Source organism: Lontra canadensis, unplaced genomic scaffold (assembly GCF_010015895.1).
Source record: "Lontra canadensis isolate GAN:19392208 unplaced genomic scaffold, GSC_riverotter_1.0 scaffold170, whole genome shotgun sequence".
NCBI classification, from domain to species: domain Eukaryota; kingdom Metazoa; phylum Chordata; class Mammalia; order Carnivora; family Mustelidae; genus Lontra; species Lontra canadensis.
In genome coordinates this window covers 755,358-776,038 of record NW_022631164.1, presented here as the reverse complement: position 1 = coordinate 776,038, position 20,681 = coordinate 755,358, and the positions used below count along the sequence as shown (strand labels likewise).

At 50.3% G+C, this 20,681-nt stretch overlaps 1 protein-coding gene across 1 annotated transcript in view; it reads right to left on the bottom strand.

The window, feature by feature from the left end:
* Positions 1 to 17,282, bottom strand: part of ALK (ALK receptor tyrosine kinase) — a 120,626-nt gene extending 103,344 nt beyond the window's left edge. The window contains exons 1-3 of the mRNA XM_032845874.1: positions 17,159 to 17,282; positions 9,607 to 9,738; positions 7,272 to 7,372 (exon numbers count right to left, since the gene is read on the bottom strand). Of these exons, the coding sequence (XP_032701765.1) occupies positions 7,272 to 7,372; positions 9,607 to 9,738; positions 17,159 to 17,270 (345 nt within the window). The 5' untranslated portion in view covers positions 17,271 to 17,282. The remainder of the gene's footprint in view (positions 1 to 7,271; positions 7,373 to 9,606; positions 9,739 to 17,158) is intronic.
* Between the last annotated feature and the right edge of the window lie 3,399 nt (positions 17,283 to 20,681).

The following is a 20,681-nucleotide window of genomic DNA, read 5'->3' as shown; positions in this document are numbered from 1 at the left end:
TAACCAGCTGAGCCACCCAGGCATCCCCTATAGAGGATTCTTAATAGGATTATGGGTGTATGAGACCAACATTAGAGACTGACAGCTGGGTTCAAATCTCTTAGGTTTCCAGTGGGTCTGTGGGAAAGTCTTTTGGAAAATGCTTCTGGGAACCACTTCCAACCTCTACCTACTTCCTCTCTGATGCAAAGTGGCCCATGCTTACACCCCAGCTTAAGGCTCCAGGAGTAATATCTTCATCATAGGGGGTGCGAGTAGCTGCCAGAGCCAAGGTCCTCTTAGAGTTTCAGACACAAAGTCAGAGTCAGGGTGACTCATGGGGTAGTGGGTGGGGGACAGACATTGTTGAGGCAGACTTTAGGGGTGACAAGGGCAGGGCAGATACTCTTCAAGACTCCCCATTTATGGGCTTAACGCTGACACCAGGGGATGGAGTGAGGTTACACAAGGTGAGGAGGTCTTTGGGCTTCAGACAAAGGCAGTGGGGTTGGCGCTCTTCCTTGGCGCTTCTTAAACTCGGGGACATATGCCTCCCAGGTCTTCCTGAGGGGACCCCCAAACCACAAGATAAACAGGGTATATCTTCCTGAAGTTCTAGCCATTCCATATTAAGTAGTGAGTCATGTTTTTTAATCCAAACAAACAGGCAAAGCTAGAGAATAAGATAGAGAACTGGCATTCATTCTCAAGTTATAAAAAGAGATGTTAAAAGCCAGGCAAGTGATGTTCTGCTCCGGGTCATTTTGCCAGATTCCCTCCGTGCCTCCTCTCCTCTCTTAGACCGTCCCATTACATACTGCAGCTGTCCCTTTCCCAGGGGCCCCCCAGGGGAAAGTGGAGATGCTTCTATATCTTAAGGACCTGTGGCCACACTGCTGGCCAGCCGTGCATGATTGAGGGCTCCCTCCTCATTTGTGAAAGAGAGACACTATCATCTCTAGGTGTCTCCTGCCAGGTTGGAAGTGGGGGTGGGGGTAGGCCATGGAGAAAGTGGAGAAAAGGAACTTTCACTAGACTGGAAGAGGCTGCTCCCCCTGCTCTTGGCTTGGGGGGGAGGAGCGACGGGAGGATGGAAGGGGTGAGGGGTCTGTCTCTGGGAGAGCATTAGCTTCCCTGGACCCCAGTCACTGAGCTGGGTAACAGTCCCCTTCCCCTTTATGCCAGGTCATCCAGGGCAGGGCAGAGTCAAAGTCTCCAGACTCAGGACCCTCAGATAGGACAGCCGCCAAGCCTCTCTCCGACCTTGGATTCTCCACAAAGTCAGGTAGTGATAGGAACAGCAGCAGTAGACGAGCAGAAACCACATGCACCATTTATTAAGCATCCACTACGCTGGGCACTTTTGACACCCATCTATGAGTTTCTCCCGACAGACCTGTAGAGAATCCCGAAGCTGAGGAGAGGGGGGTGATCTCCACAAGATCCCCCCACTATGAAGGGGCAGGGTCCCACTGAGGTCTAAGCGGCCCCAAGGAGCTGCTGTCCCCACCACACTATACTGCCTTGGTGATGCTCCTTTTGTCCTGGCCCTGCGTGACCAGCTGCCTTCCTTTGCACATGCATGATGTCACGTGTGTTAGGCCACAGGGCAGCAGGGAGCCCGACGGGCACTGTGCTTGCTGCGGGGGCCTGTCATTATGTCTCTCTGGGCAGACAATATCCAGAGGGCAGCCCAGCTGGATATTACAGAGCTAGCACGTTTTATGAGTCTTACCCGGCTCCCCAAAGGTTCCCATCACGAAGGGGACTGGGGCAGAGAACAGAGTGGAAAACAACCCACAAACAATCCTGCAAGTGCCAAGGTCTGGAGCTGTCCACAAGTGAGCTGGTCTTCCCCATGAGCATTCTGTCACTGAAGTGGATGTCACAGCATTTGGTGAGATGGGGTTGGATTCCAGTCCCCACATACCTGACCCAAGGAGCTTGGGCTTGTGTGTGGGGAGCGAGGGATGATGTCATCCTGGAATGCCCCCAGCGGGGCTCTGGTCCCTATTTACAAAGAGGATTTCTATAGCCACCCTAAGGTGTCTGTGCAGCACTGCCTGGCCACACAAGGGCACAGTCTGGTCCCAGGTGGAGCCTGGTAAGGACCTGCTTGCCCTTTCGCTGGTCAGCAGTCGGTCTGGACGCAGGATGAATGAAGAGAGAGAGGAGAGGCTCTTCTTCTCCCCAGATGGGCACGTGTTCTATACACAGGGAAATGGATCCAGGAAATGACAACCTCATTCAGGATCAAGTCCATGAAGCCTCTTGGAATAGTTTTTCCTTCCTGATTTGCTAAAACAAATGAGGCCACGCAGGGCAAAGAATAAGGCCCCCACAAGGCACACATCTTCCGGGTCCTCTCGGTGAGGACAATGTCCCGTCGACCACTCAGGAACTTGGCCCAGCGACTGGTCTCAGCCTGGGGAGAGGCTAAGTGGCTTACTGGATTGCTACAAAATGGGGCGGTGTCTCCTTCCTGCCTCCAAAGACGAGGAGTCTGTGGGGAGCAGGCAGGGGCTCTGAGTAAGGCCCACGGCAGCCAGTGCCCCGCAAGTGGAGAAGGTACCCTCCCACCCCCAACACTGCTATAGCCCCGGGGGCAGGGCAATGTGACAGAAAGAGCATGAGGGTTGGACTGAAAGGTCTGGGTTTGCTCTTGTTTTTGCATTTCCTACGTCTCTGGGTACATTCCTCTCCTGCCTGGCTGAGAAGGCCCGCTCCCACCCTGGGCAGGCCCGCGTGTGCCCGCACCCAGACCGGCTCCCGCACCCAGACCGGCTCTGTAAAGCCAGCCAAGCAGAATGCCCTTGTCGAGAGATCAGCGGGGGCTGCTGAAGGAAGAGTCTTCTCCTTCTGTTTTCTCCTCTACCTCAAGCCATCCTATAATAATTATGATTGCTCATCCTTGTCTTTTGCCTTTCCACGGAGGATTCTGCCACTGAGTTTAATAAATGCTTTAAACAGTCAGAAAAACACGTCTCTGCATCTTGTCTGAAAGTCCGATTCGTCTGCCCCCTGGGGAGAGAGTGGGGTCAGCTTACCTAAACCCAAAGGACATCAGGTATGGCTTATCTACTTTGGATACGGGCCCTGTGTCCAGGAATGATGTCTGCCATCCTGAAAAGTCTCACCAAGTCAACCAGAGAGCAATTTGCTGAAAAACTCCCTGGCTGCCAGCCTTCGGGGCCCTAACTACCCTAGGAGGCCCTTCTCAGTGGGGCTTTGTGCCAGGCTTAGCTGATGGTGGAGGGCAAGTTCAGATGCCAGGCTGCTCTCCCACGTCCCTCTGGACCACATTTACTGGTTTCAATGACACCGAATGGAGAGCTCCTTCCCTGCGGGCCAGTTCCCCAGCCTGCTGGTGGCCTTCTGTCCTCATCTCAGTAGACCCAGCTTAATGGAAGCTGATCCCATTATCACCGCAGGGCTGATATCAGGGGCAGAAAGGCCCCAGGGGGCATGTCCCTGGGCATGCACATGTTTGTGGGGGCAGGACCGAGGTGGCTGTGGCTCCGGCAAGGTCAGAAAACCAGCAGCTGGGAACTCCCCTGCCCGTGGGTGTCACCACCCACCAGGTGGGTCCCATCCCACTTCCTGGGCCCTTTTCATTCCTGCAGCTCGGAGAAGGAAAGTTGCTTCCATGCTTTGGAGAGGGAAAGCGAATGAGGGAAGCCTACTTCTTCTCTCCCCAGGCCTTGTTCTGTCCTGAGAAGACGGTTTAAAATATTCCAGTCACAGGCAGGCTATTCAAATAAAATAGAATTTCAAACCGCACGGGGCTTGTTGAGACATTCAGGCTTCTGGGCTGTGTGAAAGGCAGGGGGAGGGGTGGAGACAGGCCCCCTCCCGACTCTCCCCGTCCTCTTTATTACCAGCAGCTGCGATGCTAGACACATCCGAGTGTGTCTCCCAGCCCAGGCGGACAGAGCAGGTCTGACAGTGAGCGAACACACGAAAGCCACCGCAAGGCTCCCCTCCCCCGTGGCAACTTTAATTATTTGAACTGGAGCTCAGCAAAATAAAAATAAAAATAAAGGTAAAAATAAAAATAAAAATAAAAATAAAACCTATATATTGTAAGTGGCTCTCCAGTTTCCCGCAGAGAATAGCTTGGGGGAGGCAAAAAAAAAAAAAAGATACAACCCTCTCTTTTGTAGCTGGGCTAGGCAGTGGTTTTTAAATATTCATGGCTTGTATGCAATTGTATGGCGGGAGGGAGGAGAAGGCAGTGCCTGCACAGGCCGGGCCAGGGAGACGCGCAGGGCCAGGGGTGGTGACTGCGGGCATCGGGGGCAGGAGGCTAGAGCCAGCGGCATTCTGGAATACCTGGGAAGCTGACTGGCACAGAGGAATGTCCTGGCTACATCTCCATGACTGATCGGTGGGCATCTGACCTGCCTCCCAGTGTGCTACTCTCCCTGCCCCTTCTGTCTCTCTCTCTGTCCCCCACCTTGTCATTTCTCACCACTTCTGACTCATCTCTCCAAAAGGCAAGTTACATCACAGGTAGTGGAGGAAAACTCTCTGCACAGACTCAGAATGAATTTCGGTTACAACTGGCAGGCACATCTCTGGCCAATTATTTCCGAGTGTCAGTGTGCTTCCAGATCGCTGGCGGGGGCGGGGGGGGGGAGGAGGAGGTTCGGAAAATATAGATTCCCAGGCCCCTCTCTGGGGTGTCCTCGGGGAGGCTTGGGGTAAAACCTAGGAATCCGCAATGATCGCATTTTCTAAGTGCTGGCGACCGGAGAAACAGAGGCCTACCTAGTCAGGTTATATCTAGATTTTCAAGGAAATGCACAGAAGGTATTGATGTCAGCTCCCTTTCGGGGATCCACTGATGGTTGTCGGGTTTCTTGAGGAAGCGTTTTGAGATATCCTGCAATTATTTCAAGTCCCAAGAGTTGGGAGGACCTAAGGGCTTCCAGGACTGGTCTGCGCTTAGAGGAGATGCTCAGTGCTGGGAGTCAGCCCTGGAGTTTGGCCAGACTCTTGGCCCCCATGAGCTTAACCCTCATCTGAGACCTTCCCCCATCTCTGCCTTGTGTCCCCTTCCTGGACCCGTCCCCATGGCCAGCAAAGGCCCCTTTCGAGTTAGTGGTGTTTGAAGGCTGCGAGTTAATCCCACACAGTTCACATAGCAATGCACCATCCCCTGTCACTGATGTTCGGCAACCTGGGAGGAGGAAATCAACTTGCCGCCTTCTGCATTTAGGATCTGAGTAAAATAAACGGCAAGGCTTACAAACCTGGAAATGCATATTTCTATTTTGGTTATTTATTTTTCTGATGAAAACATCTCCCCCAACACTGGGGATTCGGGACCCATCAGCACTAGATGAATATGAACTAGCTGTGCGCTAAGAATGGAACGTACTCACTACCTTCCCTTCATTACTCCTGCTGAGCCAAGTTCTGGAAAAGGGCAGGAAATAGAAATAGCCCAGAGCAAATTTGACTAGAGGGAGAATAAAACAGGCCAGTAAAACAAAACACCTGTTTAAGCTATTGATCAACCAAAGGTTATCAGGGAAATGATGAAGTATTAGAAAAATAGCATTTTTAACCTTGACATTTCTTACTCTAAAATTAGGCTCACTGTAAATCTACGGAAGAATACATTTAAAAAAATCAAATGCTTTTAAGGATCTCCCTGAACTCTCAGGAAGGCCAACCACCTCTCCTCATTTAGACTTCCCTCTTCGGAAGCCTTCCCTCCTGGGGGTCTGCTGGGAGGCACAGTCAGCGATGTGATTCCACGTAATGAATCTATTTATTTGTGCCCTGACTTCTTCCAAAAAGGACTTAAGGTGGCTCACAGAGATACATAAAATCTAGTAAGGAAACATAAACTAACTAGAAGAGGGGGAGAAATTGGCCAAACGCTGGCCTAGAAAATCCAGCCAAGAGAAAGGCTGTCACAGACTACACACCATGAACCCCTATTTGCTTACTAAGAGGGGAACCTCAGATTTAATTTGACCATTCTTCCAATTAAAAAAACAAAACAAATCACCACGGATACGTCTTTTCCATTCTTATTTGTGTTTGCCTGTGGGTTTGTATCTCACAAAAAGCCTGGAGGGCTTGAGTTGAGCTGTGTCACTGAGTGACAGAAGCCCGTCTCCCCACATCTCCTCGGGGCTTCCGGTGCAGGGGAAGTGAGTCTGGTCAGTTTCACACAGGCCACAGCTTGAAAGGAAACAAATTGCTCAGGGGACACGTAGCTATTCCTGAAACAAAGCCAGGGAGGGATTTCTCCTGTGAGTTTCCAGAAAGAGAAGACCAGCCAAATCTAAAGTACGTGTTGGCTTTCTACTCAGTTTAAGATGTTGATGGTGGTACAAAAGAAGCAGAGGTGTGCAGAGCTCTCGGAGAACTTGGAATCTGGTTTTGGCTCATGTCCTTTCCCTCCTTCCCCATTCTCCTTACCTATGTTTCCTCAGGGTGCCAGGCACTGTTGGCTAACTACTGTCATGAATACTTTGTGCCAGGCGCTGTGATGAGCCCTGAGTACATATTAACCTATTTAACCCTTTCCTCTGTGGGGTAGGCACTCCTATTGTGCCCACTTTGCAGGTGGGAAAACTGAGGCCCTGAAAGGCTATTAACTTCCCAAATAAACTGTATAGCTGATCAGTGGTGGAACATACTTGGACTCAGGCAATTGATTCCAGAGTCCATGAGCTTAATCACTGGGCCACGTTTGGGTCTAAGCACATTTCTTGTTCTCTAGAGATGATGACCTTAAGCTAAAAAAAACATGTCAAGCCCCTCAGTCCACACACGAAAGATGTTACAGCCACAGGAACCATTCAGGTCAGTGGCTTTGGAGGTACCATACTGAATGCCACCCATATCTTAGTGAAATTTATGTAGATCAAATTTTGATGCTCTATAAAATTTGAAATGTATCACAAGAGCTTGATGTTTATGAACAGGCTTTTGCAGCAGGTCTTTTGTAGATCACTGTTTTGTAGATCACTGTTACCCTCCCATGTTATGCCTTGGAAATATTTTCTGGGTTTGCTTCAATCGAGACCCCACTGCAAAGAGTCCAGTGTGGGTGCGTGTGGGTGTTTAAGGCCAGATTCTCTGCAGATAGGACTTCACCGTGTTGGTGTATGCCCTCCGCGTCAAAGATGACCAAAATGCCATCTTATCTTCTCCCCAGGAGAATAAGCAGCCCTACTACTCAGGCTACTTTGCTTATGAGTTCGGCTGGAATTACCCAAGGTGAGGGGTGGGAGGACCAGTCCAAGAATGAGGGGAACATTGAGACTTGCCTCACATGGAGAGTTCTTCATCGGGGCGGGAAATGTCACGCTGGTCACTGTAGCACTTTCATAAGTAGGGCTGTCCATGGTGCTGAGCAACAGGGCATGGCCTGGGGCAGAGAGGAAAAGTGTCAGAAACACACTGTCTTCCTGCACTGAAGTGCCTCAGGGTGCAGGGTTAATGGGCTCTGCATCATTCTTCTCTAGACTTGGAACATCTTTGAGGACACAGCTTTCTGTTGTCCAATGGATAAGGCAGTTTACTTGTCACTGTCAACAAAACTTGGCTCATGCAAAGGTTTCCAAATGCCCTGCAATATCCCAGCATCATACATCTGGGCTACTGTACCTTTCATCTCCCCAGGTCACCAGCTTTAGCCCATAGCCCAGGAGCAGCCTGAAGCACGCTGGACTCTCCCACCCCCACCCCTCCCATTTCTGGCCCTGCCAGCCCTTTGCCCTCCACTGGTCTCCATGACTTTCACTCTCTTCCACCAGGTCATCCTGTGCCCCATGACCTGATGAGGAAATCTATTGCTTGTGTTTTCTCAACGATCCGTCTGTAAACCTGGGAGAACACAAGCTCCCAACCCCACATGGTAGGGAAGAAGCATCTGGAAATCTCCAGGGACTACAGAGCATTTCGGGTGGTCAGTGCTATGGAAATGGGTGCCAGGGTGCTCCCGAAATCTTTACCCCACAGAACCCTACACATGATGTTATTCACTTCTGCTTTTCTCTCTTAGTAAAGACTGTTTTGGGGTTACTACTAAGTAACAAATTCAAGTGGGTCCAGAGCAGAGTATCCAAGACAGGTCAGAAATCCTAGAACTCATGTGGCCCATCCTTGAGGAAGAACCTTTGACTAGGGAGAGAAAGGCCCCCAGCGTTAAAGACACAAGCAGTGTCTTCAAATATCTGAGGGGCTTCTTTGGTGAGAAAGGGAAGAGTAGAGTTCCGAGGGGCTCCAGGAGACAGAAAGTATGATCCATAAGTAGAATTTATAGGGAGGTGAAGCTTATCTCTGAGAAAGGAAGACTGGTCTTTTGTTGCAGCCATCAATGGAAGGGATGACTTTAGGAAGCCATGAGGGCCCTGTCCCTAGACGTATGTCACCCACTTGCTATGGGTGCCAAGGGAGGCTACGCAGCTGAGAGCAGAGACATGAAGATCATGTCTTGCTTTGAGCCCCATTTCTGTTCTCTTATCCTCCACAAGGTGCTGAGGTGATGCTGAATGGTGAGGAGGCCGGGAGGGGAAGTAGGAGCTCTGGGCTCTCGTCCCTGCTGAAAGTCTCCATGGCTGCAGTAACCCAGTCTTCTTCCTCACTGCCAAAGCCAGCTTGCTCAGGTGCAGTTAGCTCTGAGGGCCAAGGACAGGACTGCATGGGCTCTGGCATCCCTGGTGGTCGCGCTGGACACTGTCCTCTCTCACGCTTTGAGCATCTTCACTATTACTATTATTAATTCTTAAAGGGATCTATAGGGTGTATGATCTTCACTTGGAAAGGGAGGGATTTGGTTCAGGGCTCTAGCTCCACAAAGAGCTGACAAATGCAGGGGAGAGAAGGTGAGAGAGGGCCCTTGGCCCTGACCCCAGCTCTATCCTGCCTAGCCACTGGGTAGAGCCCAAGGCTGGGGACATGGCTGGGTGGTCCGGCCTCTCCAGCAGCCCAAATTTGGGAGCTGTGCTGGCCTCACAGGCCCCGGCCTCATTCCTCCCTCATTCCATGCCCCAGCCATGTCTCCCGGGGCATCAGCTCACCCAGGTGTGGGTGGCCATCTCTTGAGTGTGTGGAGGCCTTGTCCCTCTGGCAGCCCTGCAGGGGCAGAGGGAGGCTGGGCTCTAGCACTGGGAAGGTGGGAGTTGCCAGCTTAAGCTGGGCCGGGATGGGGGATACGGCTAAGGAAGCTGGGCTCCAGGGAATGGACCAGATGTGGGGCTGGGTTTCCAGGGCACAATCTTGGGTCAATGACACAAGGTCAAGGGTTTTTCTTACCTCTCAGTGAGTTACATACATGCCAGTCACAAAGTAGGTTCTCAACAAACACTTAGTAAATGAATGAATGACTACTATTGTTGCCACTCTTCTCATCTTTTAGCTAATCCTTCATCCAGGTTCTTATTTTAGGGAATCAGAGGTGACATCTACCTTGGCCTAATTTGATCATTCTGAAGCCCGGAAAGTCTAAAGAGGGAATTGTGAGCGAGCACCCCAGGCAAGCTCTGGGAGGTCTCTGGCCTTGCCCTGCAGGGGTGGGGAGGCCCAGCTGTTCTGGGGTAGGGCCCTAAGTCTCTTGTCTTGACAGAGGTGCACCGGGGGAAGGGAAGAGAGCAGCAGTACCTCGGTGGTCCTGGTCCCGGGCATCCTTCAGGGTTCTGACCTGCCACCGGGGGTTGTGGGGTGACAGTGTGCCCTGGGTCCAGCCACAGAAGCCATCCTCGAAGTTGCAGTAAAAACCAGCAGGGAGTTTACCTGCAGGGAGAGCACAAGGGCACGGTCATTTCTGGGACTGCTGAAAGCAAAAGACGCTAATGTCAACTAATATTAGTCAGGCATGATCCAAGTATCTTCAATAACTACAGCTCCCAGGCTGGAACCTCAATGGCTAACCATACTGATAACAATGAAAAGAAGGCCCAGTCCCTAACATGTATACGTGATCTTCAGAAAATAAAATAGTAGTAGTAATAATAATAATAATAATAGTGTGGTAGCAGGGAAATAACCCAGTTTTATACGTGACAGAGAAGGGCTCAGGAAGGTTAAGCAATCTGACTGAGGTCACACAACCAGTAGGTAACACAGCTGGGCTTGAACCCAGATCTTCTGCTTCTAAATCTGTGCTCCTTATTCTGATTCACCATGAATGTGCCCCTGGGAGAAGGCACTGGAATACATTTCTGATGGTTGACACAGTGACAAGAATGTGATGATGGCAGTGGCAGTATTGGTGGGACTTGGCTGGGTCCCTCAATCACTCCCGTCTGCAGAGAAACATATTGCTCAAACTTTCTACTTGTCCCCCTTTATCTCCCACCTCTCTTCCAGTGACAGGAGCTACCATGAGTGGCTCTGGCCCATGAAATGTGCGTGGAAGTGATGTGTGTCGCTTCTGGATTGAGGCTGCAGAGAGCCCCTCATGCAATTCTTCAGTCTTTCTCCCTGCTGAAGAGGCCAAGGGGAGCTCTTGTTCCTAAGACTGCTGCTGTCTGATGACAGGGCCCCTGCTAGTCTGGCACCCCGAGAGATCCTGTGGAGCCCCCTGCTTTGATGCGCAAATACTGTAAATGTTATGTTAAGCCCCTGAAATTTGGGGCTGGCTTATTACTGCTCTAATCTACCTTACCCTGGCCAAGCAATGCCAGCCACAGGGCCCCTTTATATCATCTGTTGGCTCAGCATAAAGGGCCCTGTTACCCTTTTCTCTGCATCAGGCTGACCTCGGGTCCCATTGAAAAGACCACAGTCAGCTTTATGACCATATATTTCCCAAGTGCCCGCAGAAGGAGGAGGGAAGGAGAAGAGGGTCAGAAAGCTCACTTTCTGTGGCTTGCTCAAACAATGGCTGCAGGGAAGGCACTCAGCCCCAAAGAGCTAGTGGGCCATTCTAGGCTATTCCACCAACTGCACCAACAGCCCCAGGCCAGGCTGGGGAGAAGGAGCAGGACTATGTCTCTGAGCAGGAGGAAAGGGGCTCTAGCTGGACCCACCACGCTCTGTGTCCTTCCTCTGTCTCAGCCTTCCCGGCAATGGCAGGCTGACAAAGAGGGCCCTAACGCTTCCTGGCTGTGATAGCACCTTAGTGAATTATTACTCATTTCCCCCTGATTCTCTGTGCATTTCACACAGAGGCAGAATTATAAATTAAAACCAGCTGTCACTGACTTTGAGCATCTCTTCCCATTTATACCCCCCTGAAGAAATCATTTTCCCCCCAAGCCCCGCATGTTCCTCTGATTAAAAATCCAAAAGCGAAGGAGATCTTTCTGTTTTATTTTTTATGCCCCCTCAAGGGACCCCCACATCCACTTCTTTCGCAAAAACTAACTGGTAGCTGGAAGTGACCTTCCACAAAGCGTCCTTTACAAGTGTGCCATAAACCAGGGACCATGAAGGAATATCCTAGCAGGCAATGGCTCCTGGTAGTAGGAGGAGGCAGGGCTGGGTTGAAGTATTCACAGCTTACCACTCCCTCCTCCCCCTTTTAGGTGGCAGACACAGAGCAGTTAGCCTCAACAGTCCTGGGATCTGGACACCTGGCTTTAACCCTAACCAGCTGGATTCTACCGTGTGAGTCACCTCTTTTCCTCAGAGCCCTAGCTCCATCGTCTGTACGCTGGGGTGATGTGAGTGTCTATTTCACAGGGTTGTTGTGAGGGTCAAATAAGGCAGAGAGTGTGGAGTTCTGTAAGCAGACGGAGTTCGTGGACAGAGTGGTGGTGGCATTATTAATTGCCGATCACTGCTGGTGCAGGGGACTCATCAGAGGATGAACTGAAATAGCCAGCACCGTCCTGGGGGTGGAGACCGATCCCTCTGCTGACTTTCTGGAAATGCCTATGGTAGCTCTGCCTATCCCTTCCTTCTTGGACAGGAAAGAGGAAAGCCACTGGCATTCTCTACCTTCTGGAAGCCCATTGTTGTGCTGGTTTTCCCTAAGATCCAGGGTGAGCCAGGATTGGGAGCCCCTTTCTTTTTGGCTGCTTGAATAAAGAGAGAGGAGGTAGGTGAACTAGTTGGGTCAACAGACAATTTATGTGACCCTGAAAGCCTTGCAGGATGGGAGGGGGTATAGGAGGAAAGGATTGCTGTTCTTGCCAACATAACCCATTGTGTGCTCAACGAGAAGCCACTTCTAAGGAAGCTGGTGGGGTGGGGGGCTTCCAAACAAAGACCCTTGATGGATTAGGCCAGGTTTGGAACACTACTGCCAGGGCCAATGGCTGAGCACAATGTTGTTGCGCAGAGTTGAGTCCAATGGTTTCAACTCATGGCCTTCTCCTCTCATTCACCCCAAGTGCCTACTCAGGGCTCAGTGCACTGTAGGACTGAAATACTTATTTGCTGAATGAAATGGGCATGGGTTCAGTCATCTAACCCCTTTCTACTCCAAATGTGGTGCAGGAACCAGCCACACCCACCTCCCCATCACAGGTGAAACTGCTAGAAGTGCTGACTCTCAGGCCATGCACCACCCCCATCACTGCCTGCTGAGTGAGAATCCACATTTCTAACATTTTCCAGGTTGTTCCTATGCAGTTTAGTGGCCAAGAAACACTGCCCTAACGGAACCTCTTACTTCATTGGCTGGATGGCCAAATCAGCCTACGTGGGGGCCAATCCATCCTGCAATATTTGGCAATTATGACACCTGATTCCAGCGTAAGAGAGACAGATTGGGAGAGTCACAAAGATGCGGCCTCAGTAGGAGCAGCAGGAAGCTGCCAAGTGTAAACTCCAGGCCAAATGACACTACTTCTTTTCCTTTCTATGTGACAGCTCTGTTAACATTTTTGATAAATATGTGTTATATGTTTCCTTGAAAATATAGAGTCATGGGAAAAAAATGCTAGAAGAAATACATCACCATATTATGGTTATCTCTGAATGTCTGAGAGGATTATGGGTGATAGTTATTTTCTCCTGTGTACTTTTCTAGATTTTCCAAATATTTTACAGCCAATATGTTTTATTTTACAATAAAGAAATAAACTTTAAAAAACTGTTTTTTGGCCTGGCAGGAAGAGTGTCCCCATGAAACAGAGTACAGGGAGGGGAAGCAAGCTGCCCAGATTACTCAGTGAGTCAATGACCCATTAGGGGAGGAAATGGGGAGATCCTGACCCTTTTCTGGTGAGTCACATGCCATTGACGCTATGGCTTGACACACAGGGAACCCTGAAGACATCCTTTGGTGGGAACCTGAATTCTGGGATACCTCACTTGGATCAGCAATGTTTAAGTGGAAGGAGGGAAGGAGGATGGCATGTGGTATGTGGTTTGGAGGATGTGATGTGAATGGACATATTCATGATGGATGCAGGGAGGCAAAGGCAATGCCACCTGCACTTTAGGTACCCTCTTTGTCCTGGCTTGCAATGGTGCTCAGGATTGAGTGTGATTATCTGAATAAAGCCGTATGTGGACTTCCTTCTGGAGCAAGTATGGGGAGTTAAGGCTGGGAGTTCATGGGATCCAACCTACTTTCCCCTCCAAATTTCAATGATGGCAGCTCTTAGTGGACTACCCTGGCCAGAGGTTAGTGACCCTCACTCATGGGGGTTCCTTAGAATTGGACATTACCAACAAGGTTTGGGTGACCACTTTCTCAGAGAAGACATTCTAACAGGTTCCAGACTAGCTGGGAAGGACCAGGTGATGTCAAGACCATTGTCCTAAATGCAACACAAACATCAACATATCAGCGGGCATCATGTTATAGGTTATATTACAGGTGAGGAAATAGGCCCAGAGGGTGGAGACGAATGATCTGAGCCCCCTTCTCCCTACAGGACAATGTTGTGGCAGAGCTCTGGACCCTCCTTGACTTTTCCCTTCCTCCCCTTCTTCCTGGGTAGATATGTAGCTAGTGTTGTGCTTGGTACAACCAACCACTGGAAACTCATATAACAAATGAGTCTGGTTCACAGTGGTTCAGACTGGGTCTGAGCTGCTGCTCAGCCACTGGCTAACAGTTTCATGGACTTGAGGTTCCTCATCTCTAAGATGGGTATAATAACATCACATAGGATCATTCTGAGGACAAAATAAGTTCATACATGACAAGTATTTGGACAGTTCCTGGCACACAGTAAATGTTCAATAAATGTTAGCCATCATCGTCGTGATCATCATCATCATCGCTGTCATTATCATTTTTTTCTTCCCTATGGGGATGTTTTCTAGAATCAACATCAATCAATGTGATAGGGAGAACTGCAATGATGCCACACAGAATGGGGCACGCTAAAAAGAAAAAGGATATTTGCTAAGAGTACTGCTGAGATCAGAGGAGAAAAAGATTGAAATAACCCTCCTTCTGAATTGAACTTCTCCTCCTAGCAACTGATTTCTGTAGCAAAGAACTCAGTGGGGGGATCCTCCGGGGTGGAGCTGTCATTCTGAGAGCTGGTCAGAGCAGCTTTTCAAGTGTGGCTGGAAAGGCCTCTGGGCCCTAGGAACTTGCCCTCCATACAGAAGATAGGCTGTCCTCAAGCTTGGAGCTGGCCAAGGAAATCCACTAATGGCGGGCCCAGAAAGGTAAGAAAATGCCCTGAGCCCACAGTAATGGGCTGGATCCCACAGACTCAGTGCTTTAATCATGGTTCTGTTCCTGACATGCTGTGTGACCCTGAACAAATCAATTACCTTCTCTGTGCTTTTGTTTTCCCAATTGTAAATCAGGGTATGGCCGTCCTGACCTGTGCCCAAGCTGGGAAGTGGTATCAAAGTGGATTTTCCCTTTAAAAAGGGAAAAACAAAATCACACAGCTCAGATGCACTGCTGGAAATTCTTTAGGGACCAATAACTAGAGAGACACACACAGACCCCTGCCCAGGGCAACGTGGGTGGGCTGGCTTCATTTTGATTCACATGCATAGTTGAGAACTTTGTGAGAAAGTCCAGGACCAGTGTGGGATAAACAAAGGGCTTACCTGCAAGTCTTGACTAAGTTTTATCTAAACAGCCACAATTCCATCATGACCGGAAAACTTCATTAGGAAGTTTTATATGAAAAGGAAGTTTTCAAGTTGAAAAATGGATTTTCCTTATTGCTTCATTTAAAAGAAAATAAATAAATCCTTGGCTCCCCCCAAGGGAAAAAAATCTGTCTTCCAGATGATGTGAGGGATACCATTAATTTTAAAAGCCATTTTGCAGGCCACAGTGTCTTAGGGCCAGTGTATCTGGGAGGCGAGGCATTTGCTCCTGTGTCTGGGCCCCATCGTACCCCAGGCATGCATCCGCTCCCTACTGCGACTCTGCGGTCTTACTCCCTGTGCCTGTGCTGGATTTTCAGCACTATGAAGATGGGGCCTGTGTTATTCATCTCTGCTGTAGGCTCTAGTACATTTTCTAGCTCATAATGTATGGGTTTTATAAGTATTTGTGGTTCCCCTGGTACACGTGTGTATACTCTGAGCCAGGCCACTGCTAAGAACACCGGATTCAGGTGGAGTGTGCACTAGCCTGGGAGTCTAACTGTCCCCAGCTGACCTCAGCAATTGGTTTTGTCTATGGGGACCAAATTTCCCAACTCATTTAGTCATGTTAAATCAACAAGTAGTTAGTGACCCCCATGCTGTGCCAGGAGATACTGGTATGGGGGAGAGTACCAGGTTCAGTTTGCCCACAGAGAGGGAGACAGACATGGAAACCACCTCTGTGAAATGGAATGGGTGCACACCCGCTAGCCTGGCACAAATAAGGACATCGCAATGAGTATTGACAGGGTTGCAGAGAAATTAGAGGCATTATACATTACTGGTGGAAGGTCAGATGGCCTAAGTATTTTGGAAAACAGCCTAGAAGTTTTTAAAAGTGTTAAATGCAGAGCTGACCCAGCAATTTAATCCTATGTAGATGCCCAAGAGAAATGAAAGTATGTGTCCATCCAAAAATGTGTACCTGGATGTTCAAAGCAGCATAATTCGTAATAGCCAGAAAGTAGAACCAACACAAATGGACATCAGATGACGAACAGATGAGTAGCCGTACACAGAAACAGTATTTGGCAGTAAAAAGGAAGGAAGTTCTTACACAGGACAAACAGGGATGGGCCTTGAAAACATGACGCCCAGTGAAAGAAGTTAACCACAAAAGAATACAAACCGAGTGATGCCGCTTATATGAAATGCCCCAAATAGGCAAATCTATAGAAACAGAAAGTAGATTAGGGGTTGCTTAGGGCTAGGTGAGATTGGAGGGAAATGAGGAAAGATGGCTCGGGGTTACCTTTGAAGTGATAAAAATGTTCTAAAATTAGATTGTGGTGATGGTGGCCAGACTAAGAAACACTGAAGTGTGTACTTTAAATGGGTGACTTGAATGGTATATGAATTATAGTTCTAAAAAGCTGTTAGCAGAAAAATAATGGACGTATGGGGGATGCATGGATGCAGCACATCGAGGGGAGCAGAGGAAGAAGAAACGACTGTCTGTATTGGGGAGATGTTTGTGGGAATGATCAGAAGAGCCTTCCCAGAAGGACTGACTCTGGAGGGGAGTCTTTTTTTTTTTTTTTTAAGGTTTTATTTTTTATTTCTTAGAGAGAGAGGGAATGAGTGGTGGGGCAGAGGGAGAGGGAGAAGCAAGCTCCTTGCTGAGTCAGGGAGCCTGATGCAGGACTCGATCCCAGGACCCTGAGATCCTGACCTGAGCCAAAGGCAGATGCTTAACCCACTGAGCAACCCAGGCGCCCTAGAGGTGAGTCTTGGAAGAGCAGATATGACCAGAGAAGGAAAGGGCCTTCTGGACCAGGGGTACTGCACGAGCAAAGCCACGGAGAAGCGGTCTGACCCACCTGGCGCTGGGGCACATGGAACCCTGGGCGGATGGGAGGGCCAGGTGGGCGGTGGAAGAGAAAGCCCGAAGAGGGTGGGGAGTGTGGGTATAGAGGGCTTCTAATGTCATGTTCCTGAGTCAGGCTTTATGGTGCACATCTCCTCTATGCCACGAGGATGCTGCCAGCATAATTTACAAGATCTTATTTAGGTCGTAACTCGGCTCTGTCTCTTGAAGACTATGTAGCTTTTGGAAGTCACCACTGAGAGGACGCGAGTGGCACAGAACGTGAGGAAAGGTATCCAAGCTCATGTGCCTGGGGTGATGGGGGCAGGGGGCTGTAGGCGTGGGCTGGGCTGGGGCGGTGGGGCACCCCCATCTACTCACTGCACAGCTGGCCCTCATCTTCTCCCTGGGCGCAGTCGCGGTGGAAGTCGCAGGCCTGCCCGAGCTGGAGGATGGTCCCGTTCCAGCAGGTGAAGGAGCTCTGCAAGGCCATCTTGGAGCCCGGGGCTGTTCCTGGAGAGCACACAGAGACACAGGCCCTTGGTTAGTTTGGATGGCCCTGTGGGAAGGCTCTGGGATAGCTTCCCTCAGCCCTGTCGCATCCCACTGGGATGCCCACGTCTCAATCTGGTTACATGCAGGGCCGACACCAGGAGGCTGAGAGGATGTTAAAGCCTTTACACCCCATCCCCTAGCCCCCTGGGGGTCCTCACTTTCTAGTGATGGTGACTAGCAGAGTGGCCCTAGGTTTGGTCCATGTTCCTTCAACACTCTGGGGTCCTCAACCTCTGGCTTCAGTGTGCCAGGTGGAGAGCCTGTGGGTCAAGTCTCATTTGCACACAGAGAGCTCTACCTGCAAGGTCAGATTTGTTGTGTATCTGACCCAGTGTATCTCCCATGTGTTCCTGACCCCAGATTCACCACTGGAATAATGCTAGAAACATGCAGCACTTTCTAGTGTTGGACCAGCTGAGTGAGGCTGACCCTATCCCTTCTCTGTCTGGCCCTCTCTTTCCCCATCTATTAAAGGAGGGATTCTGATGATATTTCTCAAGTCCATTCTGGAGTTTTTATATAAATCATAAATCTCATATAAATCACGTTATCCAGTGGCAGAAGGGAGAAGGAGCAATTTATAATGAACATATGAGCCATTATTTCTGTATCGAGAACAAAGGGGTTATGATAGTGAATTAACCTTTCACCCCAGAGACCAGGCTTAAGTTGGTCTGCACCAGGCTGCCCTTCTAAATGGGGGCCTTTGCCTAGAGATCACCTAGCAAGGGTCTGGCTTGTGTTTCTGAGGGTATCTCCTGCCCTCCAGCTCTTGTTTTTTGTGGGATGGGAAAACTTTGGCTCCTGTGGAGCAGGGCCCACCTGGTTTCACCCCCACATCTGGTGGCCTTCTACTCTGTCCTCTTTTTTTGCTCTCTCCCCATGACGGCTGGTGCCTTTGCAGTCTCTACATCCCCATCCCACCCCCTCAATGCTCAGCTGGGTGGGTGAGAGGGTGCCCCCCCCGCCACTTGGCCGAGTCCCACAGCCTCTCTGAGCTTTACATAAAGGGTGGGCTTCTCCAACCCTGGCTGTGAGATTAGACTTCCTTTTATTAGATTTTATCTTAGTAAAACCTCCCAGCTGATTGTGAGGTGGGACTGCTCAGGTTAGATCATCTTTACTATCTGGAGTGCCGTGATTTTCTGGTTCATTTCAGTTCCCGCTGAAACTAACATTAAGTCCAGGCTGTTTACTTCTGGAGTCTGCTGCGCACCTCAGCACATCTGGCTCTGCGAAGAGGCTAGGCAAGTCTTAAGAGTGCCGTTTCCTAAGTGGGGAAACTGAGTCAGGGCAGCGGAGTGACTTCCCTAGGGCTGGTAAGAGGGGTGTAGACCCAGCCCGTCAGACTGCAAAGCTGCTATCTCTGTCTCATGGAAGGGGAGCACTGGAAGTGCCTCGGGGCCTCTTTCACAGGTCAGCTCGGATAAGGCTCAGTTTGTTAGTGGGTGCCACATGGTCGCCCCCCCTTATCCGATGGGTCCCTGGCCTTGCTGGGGCTTCTCTGTAACTGCCGGGCATGGGAATCACAGGCCCTCCAGGGACTCACATCCCAACTCTCCAACCTGCTCTTCAAGGTCTTCTGTGCTCTGCGTCCCAGTTTCCTTTCCTGTCTCACCTCCCTCTGTCTCTCCAACAGGCCTTAGCTCAAGCCTCATTGGGTGTTGGTTCCATGCCCCCTGGTTCTAGAACACGTGTGCATGGCCCCATCTTCTTCACCACATTGTTGGGTGTCTGTGTGTTGTCTCCACAGCCCTCACCAGTGCCTGGCTCCAGGAACGTTCGTGAAAAGCCTGCACATGAGGTTACCTGCCTGCAGTAACCCCCAGAGTAACGCCCCCCCCACCGAGATCCATATTCTAATCCCCAAAACCTGTGAATATTACTTTATGTGATCAAAGGACTTGGTGATGTGACCACGATAAAGGTCTCTAGATGGGGAAAGTACCCGATTACCCAGGTGTGATCACAAGGGTTCTTAGAAGAAGGTGGCAAGAGAGTCACAGAAGCTTTACATGTGATCATGGGAGCAAGTCTGGAGAAATGTGAGGAAGGTGTCAGGAGCCGGCAGCTTCTAGAAGCATCTGGAACACAGGTAGCTTCTAGAAGTGGGAAAAGATGAGACAATCCTTTCTCCCTTGGAGCCTCCAGAAGGAGCTGGCCCTGCTCCTTGAGCCCACTGAAACTGATTTCGGGCTTTCACCCTTCAGAACTGGAAGAGAATAAATGGGTATTGTTTTAAGCCACTAGGTTTCTGGTGGTCGGTCATAGCACTCCCGGGAGGTGAATACACCGGCTAACACCGGTGCCAGCTGCAGCCATGGGGTCAGTCAGCGGAGGCCCCGTGTGGCTTTAGATGGACCCCTCTGTTCCTTAGCTTGTTTTGTGTTTTGTGGTTCCCTGGGCTAGACATCTCTGCCTTTCCTTCCCACACAGAAGGAGAAAGGCCACCCTCTCCATCCCTGTACCTTGAGACAGCTAGAGACAATGTTCCCTCCAAATCCCTTCCCGATCCAAGGGCAGGGGACTGCACCATGGAAAGCCACCCCACCCCTCCAAGTTCCAAATACTCAGCTCCCAGGATCAAAATACAGAAGGAACGACAGGAGACATGATGCTCATTTTCAAAGGTAAAATGCCAAATTCATTTTATCGCTTTAATCCTGCATAGGACTTGTGAGTCCCGGCATCTCGGAAGCTGGGCAACACGGTGCTTCCAGGGAACTGGTGCCAGTCCTCAGAAAGTGCAGTCTCCCCACCCTGGCAGAGCTGGAGGAGGGGTGTGCTCCCTGAAGCCCTGACGGAGGCGGACTGGCTGGGGACAGCTGTGGTCTTGGTCCCCGGAAGCAGGGGCCCAGCAAGGACACCTGGTGTCCTACACTGCCCACCAGCTCCCTGCCGAGCACAGCGCCAGGCACTTTCTCCACTTGTGCACAAACCTTATAACCACCAGGACAGGGCAGCTCTGTCGTTCCCAATTACGAGGGGGAGTCCCAACTAAGGGAGGGTGAAAGGCAGTGCCAGGCATGTGGCCTTCAGCTGGGTGCGGCTCCTGAAGGCAGACTGCTGTGTTCTGCCTGCTGGCCACCCTGCCTGTCCTCTCTGCCCCTCCTTCAGCGCAAGGACATTTAGGATAATGAGAAAAAATTCTCCTTGATCTTGCTTGGTGATTTCCCAAACCTTTTCTTCTTATGCCCTCTATGGGACCATTACATAACGAGGATCTTATTCCCCTCACTCCCAGCGCTACCAAAGACAACATGAGCGAAATAAAAAAATCTGTGAAGTCCCTCCCGACCCAAATCGTGTCACGCTGGATTCACACCTTGTGATCAGTCCTTCCGTTTCA